General features: G+C 39.9%; 1 protein-coding gene across 1 annotated transcript in view; it reads right to left on the reverse strand.

Annotated features, from left to right (window-relative positions):
* The window catches only part of slc6a2 (solute carrier family 6 member 2), a 143723-nt gene that overhangs the window by 39038 nt on the left and 92509 nt on the right, over positions 1 to 12176 (reverse strand). The window contains exons 7-8 of the mRNA XM_041191297.1: positions 6502 to 6626; positions 1048 to 1160 (exon numbers count right to left, since the gene is read on the reverse strand). Coding sequence (XP_041047231.1) covers positions 1048 to 1160; positions 6502 to 6626 — 238 coding nt within the window. The remainder of the gene's footprint in view (positions 1 to 1047; positions 1161 to 6501; positions 6627 to 12176) is intronic.

Consider the following 12176-nt stretch of genomic DNA (forward strand, 5'->3'; position numbering starts at 1 on the left):
ATATCACTAAAAGTGAACACCATTAAAACCAACAGGAGTTGGAGTATATTGCTACAGTTCACAGTCACCATCTTTCAGGAGTGTTATGAAGAAATTGTCATGAGAAACACATTTCTTTTTCATCCCAACATTTTGTTTCTAAATATTCAAGTTGTACTCAGTTGCTCTTAAGAGAAGTGTTGTACTTGAATGGAACATAAACATGAGCACAGACTAGTTGGGCTGAATGGCCTGTTTCTTGCCGTACATTCCAAGGTCTGGTTTTAATGCTGGTGGTGGGGTTCTCACTCAACAGTTAGAGAATGGTTGGGAAAAAGGTGTTGATTCCTTGGGGGAGGCACAAGCAGAAACTTAAATAGTCAGCCTTGGGCCTTCCCCAGGATTTAGAACTCCAGGCAATGGAAATCCCACCAGCCAATCAGTGGCCAGCAGCTTTCCATTGCTGGGAGCAGTGACTGATGCTGGTTGTGCTTCAGGGACTTCACCAGGGATTGTTATTGGATCCCTGGACTCAAATAAATGAGGGCGGGATCGGGGTTGCAGGTGAGGGTCATGGAAGGGGGTGGAAGGGAGGGCTGTAGGCAAGGGAAGGGGAATGGCACCTTCCCTTCCCTATTTCAGGGTCCCTTGATTGAGCACTGAGTGCCTAGCAAAGAGGCACACCTTAGGTAGGCCGCTGGAAAACCCAGTAGGGTTTGCTGGGCAGCCTTTGGGAGGCACTGGAAAGCTGTGTGACTCCCATTTAATCCTAAATTCCAGAGGGCTCAGGGATAATTGGTGTCAATTGGCTTATTAATGAGCCAAATTGAAATCCCACTGCAAGCGGACTAGTTTCTCATATCAACACCTTCCTACCTCTAGCTTAACCGTGAGAGGATTCTCCCACCCCACCAGAAGACTAATTCGTGACCTGTCCCATGATTAAGTGGGCACAGCTGCCATGTGTCCTGCCAAGATGGGCTACATTAAATTCCACCCTACGTAATTCTATGAACTACTAATGTTTAGGATGATGAAGAACAAAATGCAACATTGTGCTTTACTTACTGAGCTGTCAATCCCCAATGTCAGCAGCATTATGAAGAACATAATTGCCCAAAATGTTGACCCTGGGAGCGTTGAGATTGCTTCAGGGTAGATAACAAAGACTAAGCCTGGACCTGAAAACAGAATTGCACATGTTGAATTAGCTTTTAAAATTACACAGGTTACACAATGTGTCATTTATAAAGAACAAAGTGCCACATAATTTTAAAATAGTTCTAGGATAATTCTTAAATAATAATTTTATTCTATGATTCTAGGATTTATGAAATAATTCTAGGATTTATGCAAATAATTCTAGGAATTACACTTTATTAGCCTTGCCAGAAGTTCCTGTATACAAATACCGACGATTTGAATGATTGAAGATAGCACTGCTCTCTGAATGACTAGTTTGGAACTAGGTAATCTGGTTTCTGAGTGGGCTGTCTGGAAATTCCTAAAACAGAAACCTGCCAGCAACTTACTGTATTTTATAAATAGAAGTCCAGTTTTCTTTCCCCTCGTCCACACTAATTGGCAAACAATAGCTATTAAGGTGACTAAGGTTTTCGATTAATTTTCATCAATCTCAAAACAAACTTCAAAACTTGACCCAAGATTCCATCTTCTGCTTAGTCTTTATCCTGGTTGCTGTCCAGGTTTGGGCTTGCCGAAAGATGGCAACACTGACTGAAGTTCAAAATGAGAAACTCTAGTAAGTTTTACAATAACAAAAAAAGTTAAGCGAAGTTCTGAAGTACAATCTCAAAAGAAAAGAAAACCTGATTTTTTTTTAAAAAATTGCAAATTATTCCTAATATCTTTCTTGAACAAATGTCCAAATTTCATATTTCTGTTGCCCACACCATTACCTCAGATGTTTCCCAAAGATTCATCCTTGGCCAACTCCTCTTTCTTACTGACATGCTGCCCCTTGGCAATGTCATCTGGGGACATGGGGTCAGCCTTCATATGTATGTTTATATCTACACAGATGACACTACTTCTCTTAGCCCTTCAGCTGCATTTGGGTTGTCATACTGCTTGTCCAACATTCAGTTTTGGATGAGCTATAACTTCCTCTGGATAAACATTGGGAACAATAAAGTCCTGGCCTTCAGCCTCCTAGCCACCGATTGCATCCCTTTCCCAAGCCACCACCTCATGCTGAACTAGATGGTTTGTAACCTCAGTGGTCCGTTCAACCCTGAACTGTATTTCCAACCCCATGTCTTCTCCAACACTGCTCCCTACTTGCACTTTTGTACTGGTTCTGTCCCTGCCTCAGTCCATTTGCTGCTAACTACGACTTTTGTTATGTGCAGCCCCAATTTTTCCAATGCTTTCCTCTCCAGCCGCCCATCTTCCACCTTCCGTGAACTTCAGCTTTTCCAAAACATTGCTGCCCATATCCTATCCTACAGCAATTCCATTCCTCTGACTCAGGTCTCTTTTGCACCCCACATCTTTCACTCCATTATTGATTTTGCCTTTAGCTGCCTTGACCCTTGGTTTGGAGTTCTCTCCTGAAACTCCACCTTCTGACCATTTTTAAGATGCTCCTTAAGAACCTAGCTCTAACCAAGCTTTCAGCCACCCTTCTAAAATCTCCTCCTTTAGCTCACCATTCATTTTTTTGGTTACACACTGTGATGTACCTTGGGAAATTTTTTTACATTAAAGGTCCTGTCTAAATAGAAACTGTCAGGGCAGTAACATGAATGGATAATATCTAATCTGCCTGCAGCATTTTTATAGAAGATTGTTTTTCTCTATTTGTTCATGGGATGTGAGTGCTGCTGGCAAAGGCAGCATTTATTGCTGATCTCTAAATGCCTTTGAGAAGGTGGTGGCGAGCTGCCTTCTTGAACTGCTGCAGTCCATTTGTTTCTAGTTTTCAAGCTAAAGTGTGATTTTACCTGAAAATAAAATTACAAGTTGGAAAAAGAGTTGATCAGAAGACGAGATTCTAAAATCGCTTATTTTGTCTGTACAAAGTTGGCCAATTCCCATAATTTAAAAATCCAAAAGGTGTTCCCCAGATGAAGGGATCAGCAATGATGAATGAGACATGAATACACATTCGACAAGTAGGGGGAGCCAAGGCAAAGCTTTATTTCACTGAATTTACATCTTTTCACTCAAGCTGTGAAAAATAACTGTCAACAACAACTGCTATAATAGATTGTATTCAGTCAAAGTGACCTTATTTGCATAAAGGCTGGCGTGATCAAACTCTGAGGAGGTATTAATACCTAATATGGAGGGGAGGATGGTTAATTTTATGGTCTGATGACCGGCCCTACCACTTTTGATGAACAGATTGCTCCCATTTACACAGTAAGCCAATTACCAAGGGCTTGAGCTAACTTAATTATTTTCTTCCAGGAGCCTATTAAATGATATTTGATATGAGCACTTTTGGGGAAACTGATGAAGAATTTAAAATTATAAATATCTTATCAAAGCCCATATTGCATCACGTTGGCTTATTCTAACATCAAGAGGTCTGAACATTTTACCTGGTCTTTTATCACTGCGAGGAGAGGGGGTCATTTTGTGAGCTAAGACTTCCACTATAGAATCGCACTAGACCAAAGCATGGGTCATGGCATAGATGCTGTAGAATCCTTGTCCTCCTCGCAACCAGGGCACCCATTTAGCAAGTTCTATTTAGAAAGCATAAGGTTGGATTTTCATCCTAGAAGTGAATAGTGGGAGTTGGGAAATTTCCTGGCTCGGCATGCCCACATCAGGAGAAAGTGCCTGCAAAGGCAGGATTTTCGTTCCAGGGGAGGGGCTAGTAGGGCAGTTGCATGGATTTGCACCCACCACCATGGAAACAGTGCAGAGACAATCATAGGGGCTGCTGGGTGTGGAGGCCGACTGTTTAGAAGGCCCATCTCAATGCCCTGGGACTTTGTCCCAGTTGTAATAAAAGCAATAAAACAGAAGATAGTCATCTATCCTTCACCCTTCACATCCTGCCAACACCCCCTCACCCACCACATACACACTCCCCACGGCCCCTATGGGGTTGGCATGGATGGGGCCATGGGGAGTGTGTGTGGGGTTGGTATTGAGGGGGTGTGAAGGGAATTTCCAGTATTCACACACCCACCCATGGCACCTCAAATGCTCCATGCCAACCTATGACCCTTTACTCACCCCCATGGCCCCTCAGATCCCCACGCCAACCTATATCTATTCACCCACCCCCATGGCCCCTCATGCCCCCATACCAATATATGTCCTGCCACCCAATCCCCATGGCCCCTCATACCCTCTCTATAAACCTATGTCACTCTACCCACTCACCATGGCCCCTCACACACACCCCCATGCAAATCTATGGAACTTCCATTCCCATTCACCCAGTGCACACATTCTACAGAACCAATTAACCCTATAGAAACAACGTCATGTCTGGAAAAAGCTTTCTAAAAAGTTATTATTTCATTACTTTCTTTAAAACCTGCTTAATTACAACCCTATAAAAGCAGAAACAGCAAGCACCTGACACCTCTTTATCTTGAGTAAATAAACATTGAGCTATTGAGAAATAGATCTAAGAGAAGCTGTCAATCAAGCAATGTTTTCTCTTGGACTCAGCTGTTTCAACAGACTAATGGATGTCTGGGCTCGCAGCCAATAATGCATAATGAGACTTGCCTATCCCTGCAATAGAGCAGCCAGGTCAGGAGTGGGATGCAATCTGCACCGCCCACACCCTTATCCCGCCTTGACAAAAACTGGGGGCACTGGAAATGGAGCTGGGAACACAGATTTGGGCCCCGAGTGCCATTTTTAAAGGTCCTGGAGTCACCAAGAATCCACGAACATCCAGCCCATGGCCTCAATGGAATTAAAATGGGGCATTTTTCCGTTGTATTTATGCCATTTTTGCTGGGTTTTTGCTGCTCTACCAGTCCATTTACAGTAGACTTGGCACACAATAAGATTTTTGATTCAAATTTCCAGCATTCACAGCTTTCTTTTTACTCTCACCAGTGATTGATCCTTATTCAGCTGTGAATTCGTCTGTGATTTGCAATGGAATTTCATTCCAAAACATCTATACACTACATTAGAAATATGATATCCATGCACACCATTATCTACAAACCCTACTTCATTTGTCATGATTTTTGGCCATACATTTGTGTCAAGTTTTCTTAGTTTAAATTCTTATACATCCCATTTCTCCTTCAACTTTCTTTTGTCACTTTCACTGTCACAATTTGTTGATGAAGAAATCAGATCATTTAAAATACATTTTCAATCTTTTTTCCATCATTCCAGCTCAAATTAAGTTTTAAGAAAAACTCAAGTAGAAAATATTTCTCAATACCATGACAAACTATATTTGTTATTCAAAATCATTTGGAAATGGGCTGGAAGATAAATTTGAAAAGTACAATTGTGGTCGCATTTATACTGACTGGGGGCAATTTTCACCCCATTTTCAGGTACAAGGTAGTGGCAAGTTGAAAATGGCACCACCTATCACTTCATCCCCAACCCATGCGGTTTTGAAGAGAGCTGGAAAAGAGGCAAGCTACACTCCCATCCGGAAGGTGGTGGAAGACAACTTACATTTGCAAATTGGGGCCCTACACCTTTTGCAGATTTTCAATTATGAATGGATGGAGCATGCAAGAATCAAATACTGAGTTGAAGCTCAAAGGCATTCGACTGCAAGTTATTCTTGACCTATGGTAAAAGGCATTTATAACAGCATGTGCAGCTTTGGATATCGAGGTGGTAATTTAAAAATTATTAATTTCTATGATGTAGCAACAGAAGCACATCCCTACAGTGCACATCTCCTACTCGGAAAATATCCAGATAAGAGCAAGGAAATTTTGGGGAAGTAGATTTTCTTTTTCTTTGCAAGAAGAGTCATGCTTTCCACTCACATTTTGCAGTAAGCATTGTGTAACTTTACAGGAGTAACAAATATACACTTTTTATTCAAAGTGCTGCATTTTTATACAGTGTTCCTGAGAAACTAATGTTGACTTGGGATCCTGTCCCATTGGATTAAAATACTGACATAGGTGTTTTTCCTAAAATCCACAGTTCATTAAACATGTTAGCTGCTTTCTCTTTTTTTTTCACATGGTTTGATAAAGGTTGTATTATTTGAATACACATCATAATCTGTATTCTAACCTTTATCTTCACTTAAAAAAAATCTATTCTGAGCCCCAGAACAGCTTATGTCTTTTCAGTGGTCTGTAGGCTGACAATAGGACATGTTGAAAACGTAATGAAAACAGAAAATATTGGTAAAACTCTGGCAGCGTCCGTGAAGAGAGAAATGGGGTTAACGTTTTACATCATGGCCTCTCACCAGAACTGGTTCTGCTGAGCATTTCCAGTATTTCCTGTTTTTATTTCAGATTTTCAGAATCTGCAGTATTTTGCTTTTGATGCTGAAAATGTATATTGAAATCCATATAAAGTGCTCACCATCTGTTGCCACTTCTGAAATATCAACTCCATGCTTGAATGCCATATAGCCCAACACAGAGAAAATCGCAAATCCTGAGAAGAAGCTCGTTACACAGTTGATGGAGCTGGTGAGAATAGCATCGCTGGGCAACAAAAGAGAAATCACATTTTAATATGAAAGTCCATAGAAACTTGTTGTTACAATTTTTCAGATATTTACCCCTTGAAAAATAAAATTATGGAAACTCAATTCTATTTAGTATGAATGACCAAATGCTTTTTTCTTCCCATAATCATGAAGCACAATGGCTAATAGATAACAAGAAAGCAGGGGTGTGTACTGTGCCAGTACACTGACAATATATTACAAATAATCTGGGCATACACCTTCTGTCAATGTTTTCCACTGCCGACTTCTTGGTCTGCATTTATAATGCACAAATACCTTGTGAACTTGTCAAAATTATAATTATCTAACCTGTCAGTGATGGCACCACAGTCCCTTCACATAGGGTAAAGGCAGTTTCTATTATAAGTTTGCAAATAGTAATTTATAATGGAAATATGAAAAAAGAACAGAATGTGGAGTGATCCTTCAACCCCACTTCACCTACAGCAAACACTTGGGGATCTGCATTTCAAATTAGCACCAAGTGTGTCAAACTGGAGATGTAGATCAGCCATCAATTAGAGAAACTGACTACTTTCTTCCCTTTCCATTGAAATCAACTGAAATGAAGATCAAGCAATTTCTATGATGGGTGGCCGATTGCAATGCCAGTTTTAACCTCGAGTGCCAAGTTGAAAACCGAGCCATGGTCAGGATGTTACGTATACAATGTCAGGGGTCATCATCTGGGAAGATGTTAAATTTGTCAACTTATTTTATCATTGCCATCCTGTGAGACAAATCACACCCATAATACATGCTCCTACCAATATATAAAATCTTCATATGCTCCATAAGCTGTTGCTTCTCATACCTATGTGTACAGCATCACTAATACATTTGCTCCCATGTGGGAAAAGCCAAAGGGACTCCACTAGTATTCAAAATGTTAGCAATCTTATGTTAATGTGGATTTCCTGTCAATTATTTCTTCCACTATCAATTCCTATGCCCCTATCTATTACATATTAGGAGTGGAGAGTAGGTCATACATTCCATCTTAAAATGCACTGAAAATTCCTGGGTCAGCCTTTGTCAGTGGGAAAACCCATTTTACAACTATAAACATTCACTTATAGCATCAATTGCACCTGTAAGTGACATTATGATTAATCTTAACAAAGTTAACATTTCTGTCACATAACGTTAGCTTTAGCCTCTCACTTGGCCAGTATTGAGGTCCTGAAAGTCTGCATGTATATTTACCACTGAGACACAGGGTGGCAGCACAGTTATGTCTAAGTTCTGATTATGAAGAGCAGAGTTAAGTGTTTGCTTGACGCTGTGAAAATGGTTTGTAAAAATTAAAATTTGAATGTAAACATCAGAATTACCCCTTTCTGCTTTCTGAACGTGTAATTTAACCTGCCCACCCATCAAGTTTGTATGTCATCTTGATATTTGTCTTAATTACTACACAGTAGATATCCTAACCAAAGCTGCAGTTTTTAATCCCATGGATGTCGGTTCATTGGCATCTGCATTTCTCACCTGTTCAAGACATGTTGTCCATGTCATCTCCCACTTGAGAAAACAAACAATCCCTGTCCTCTCCAAAACATAATCCAGTGGGAAAAATCTGTTTTCTCCAGGTTGAGTTAGTTTACTAGCTTATCGACATTCCAATTGATGATAGCTGTTTTTATCATAAGTTTGTGGATTTATTTCCCTGCCCCAAGTAAGCATTTCCACAATGTTGCTCTGAAAAACTTTGATATTATTCATCCTGACACTAAGGGAAAGAACCCTAGAACACTATGCAGATATTTAAGGCCTCAGCTAAGGATACCAAATCCTGCCTCCCAATCACAACATAATTCTCTAAACAGAGAGAGAGATGAGTGAAAGCTGGACTATAAACCTTAATACCTTGACAAGCCCTGGTTGATTGGCCAATTATGTGTGGAGCTGTTGGAGATGTGGTACAGTGTTAGTGAGAGCTTGGCCTAAATAGCCAAGTGGTTATGGTACTGGGTTTGTAACCCCCAGATCAAGAGTTCAAATCTCACAATGGCAAACTATGAAACAATGTAACTTCATCTGAAAAAGATGGAAACAGGTTTACTCAAAAGAGTATCAAGAGTTCAAATCTCACAATGGCAAACTATGAAACAATGTAACTTCATCTGAAACAGATGGAAACAGGTTTACTCAAAAGAGTATCAAGAGTTCAAATCTCACAATGGCAAACTATGAAACAATCTAACTTCATCTGAAACAGATGGAAACGTGTTTGTACTCCAAAGAGTTACAATTTAAAAGATTATCAAGAGTTCAAATTTAAAAGATTTAAAAGATTATCAAGAGTTCAAATCTCACAATGGCAAACTATGAAACTATGTAACTTCATCTGAAACAGATGGAAACGGGTTTGTACTCGAAAGAGTTACATATGACTGGAGGATGTGCAAACAGTGAAAGGCTGGCAGGTATGAGAAGTAGAAATGAATGGAATTGGCCGTGGTTAAAAATCAAATGGAACATCCCGGTATGTAAAATAGGCATCGGGTGGTTAAAGGCTTGGCCTAAATAGCCAAGTGGTTATGGTACTGGGTTTGTAACCCCAAGATCAAGAGCTCAAATCTCACAATGGCAAACTATGAAACAATGTAACTTCATCTGAAACAGATGGAAACGGGTTTGTACTCGAAAGAGTTACAGTGTTAGTGAGGGCTTGGCCTAAATAGCCAAGTGGTTATGGTACTGGGTTTGTAACCCCAAGATCAAGAGTTCAAATCTCACAATGGCAAACTATGAAACAATGTAACTTCATCTGAATAGGAACAAATGGAAACGTGTTTGTACTCGAAAGAGTTACAGTGTTAGTGAGAACTGGTAATGGAATCAAGTTAATCACTGCAACTGCATCATAAACATTCATCCCTTCTCATACTAAACAAAACATTGACAACAAAATTGACCACACTATAGTTCCCCCTCCCTTCCACGTAGCACAAAAATGAGACATTTCACTGACCAAAGTATTGGCCTTTCTCTCATCACCCAACCAAGGATAAAATCAGGGCCTTCACAACAACCTTGGGGAGAATTTTTCCTATGGCAGGCAGGTTGAGCGGGAGTGGGCAGGGGCAGGCGCGAAGCCGATTGCTGCCTGAGATCGGTTGCGCGCTGCCATTTTACATAGGCGGGCCAATTAAAGCCCGCCCAGCATAACACGCAGTCGGTATCGCTCAGTGCTACCTGTGTGGGCGGGGGGAGGAGGGAGAGTCAGGGCCTGGCTCAGGAGTTGCCTCGGAAAGATTAAGTAGATAATAAACCTTCTTAATAAGTAAAGTAAAAAAATATTTAAATAGTGTCAGTTTCACATGAGCTGGGACATGTTTGTGAAGTTTGCAAAATTTGTTTAATTATTTTATAAAACCTTCAGGAAACTTCATCCCACCCATGGATGATGTTTCCTGAAAAACGTGAAGGCCACTTGGACTCTTCGCCTGCTGGCCAACCTTAAGGTTGGATGGGCAGCATTCTTAACGAGGCTAATTGCTTTTTTAATGGCCTTGACCTTTCAGCGTAAATTCTTGAGGGCTCAATTTCCCAGGTGGAGTAAGGGCAGTGGGGAGGGGGAAGATTTCTCCTGATCGTCTGTTGTTTATACCAGTTCTCTAGGATTTTCTTGGGTTCTCTACTGAAGTTAGAGGAGACAAATGGGAGAAACCCCAACTAAAATTAATAGCATTAATAGTTTTTGCCCACTCCTCCCCATTCAATGTCACTGGAAATCGTCAAGTATTTTTAAAATTATAAACAGCCTATTTTAAAGAAAGCAGTTTTTAACATTGAGAGATAACATTCACAAAATTTGTTCAAAGTTATAATGATTTTCTTATTCCACCTAATAATATCACACCAATGATACTCTTTAATTACATCTGGCATTACTGTAGCACAGTCATTGCAACCATCGTATTTTAGACGATAGTTCTAAGCAGTGAAGAAGTTAATGACATTTATTAACCTAAAGGCTAAACATATAAAAATGGACGGATTAAATTAGCTAATTAACCAGCAGTAATTTCTCTCATTTTTTGTTCCCTTTCTGCATATTGTTTAGACAAAAAGTATTTGGGAAATCAACAAACTGAAAATGTGCAGCAATTGTATTTACTTCAGGTGGCTCAATTTCTCAATGGAGCCTTGATAAGAAGATTAGGTGAATCAATGAAAGTCAAGGAGAAATGTTCAATCAATCTTTCACTGTTCCATTTGTAAAACCTGTTGCAATTTTAACCATTCCTAAAACTGGTCAACATCTCTAACCATTTTTAAAACCTGTCCATAACTGGAACAGAAAATGGCCAGACTGGAGTTGTTCTGTAAAATTAACTTTTGTATGGCTCAGACAGTTTACTGCTTCACTGGTTTAAAGTTACATTTTTGCTGAAAACTCTGGATGCCTCCAACTTCCTTTTGTTGGAAAATTACATTAAACTTCCTACACAAAGAGAAAACTTCCAGATTATGTTTCTTTAAATAGTCACGCTTAGCTTTTGCACAGGAATGTGCAAGACTTGGTGTTACATTAGTTAAACTTTAACTTTCAGATTCATACTTTGCTCAGATGGTTCAATTAATTCAGAATAAATTTCATAACGCACATACCACCAACCGAGATGAATTGAAGATCAAAGTCCACAGAAGAGGGAACAACTCATGTAAATTCACTTCTATTACAAAATATATTTGCCATAGGCAAATGATTTATTAGAAATATAGTTAAAATGATAACAATGACAAACAAAAGTGTGTGATATATATTCACAACAGAGTACCTCAGTTATTTAATAAAATCTGAACCAGGATACATTCAAAACAAATTAAATTTCAATATACAACAAATATTAAATGCAGTAAAATGTGCCAAGGTGCTTCACAGGAGTGCTTACAAACAAAATTTGACATCGAGCCACATAAGGAGATACTATGGCAGATGAGCTAAAGCTTGGTCAAAGAGATAGATTTTAAGGTGTATCTTAAAGAAGGAGAGAGGTAAAGAGGTTTAGGAAGGGGACTTCAGAGCTTAGAGCCTTGGCATGTGAAGGCATAGCCACCAACTGTGGAGTGATTAAAATTAGGGATACTCAAACACCTAGAATTGTAGGAATCCAGATAACCTGGGAGGGCAGTAGCGCTGGAGGAGTTACTAAGATAGAGGGAGCCAGGCCATGGAGGGATTTTAAAACTCAGATGGAAATTTTAAAATTGAGGCATTATTTAACCAGGAGCCACTATAGCACAGGGGTAATGGATGAATGAAGCCTGGTGTGAATTAAGACACAGACAGCAGAGTTTTGAATGACCTCAAGTCTACAGGGGCAGATCGAGGGAGGTCAGCCATGATTGCACTGAATGTCAAGTCTACAGGTAGCAAAGGCACAGATGAGGGTTTCAACAGTAGATAGGCTCAGTCAGGCATGGAGTCAGCATTGTTCTGGAGATGGAACTAGGTGGTATTAGTGATGACTCGGATATGTGGTCAGAAGCTCATCTTGGGGTCAAATGTGAC

This window comes from Carcharodon carcharias, chromosome 7 (assembly GCF_017639515.1).
Source record: "Carcharodon carcharias isolate sCarCar2 chromosome 7, sCarCar2.pri, whole genome shotgun sequence".
NCBI classification, from domain to species: domain Eukaryota; kingdom Metazoa; phylum Chordata; class Chondrichthyes; order Lamniformes; family Lamnidae; genus Carcharodon; species Carcharodon carcharias.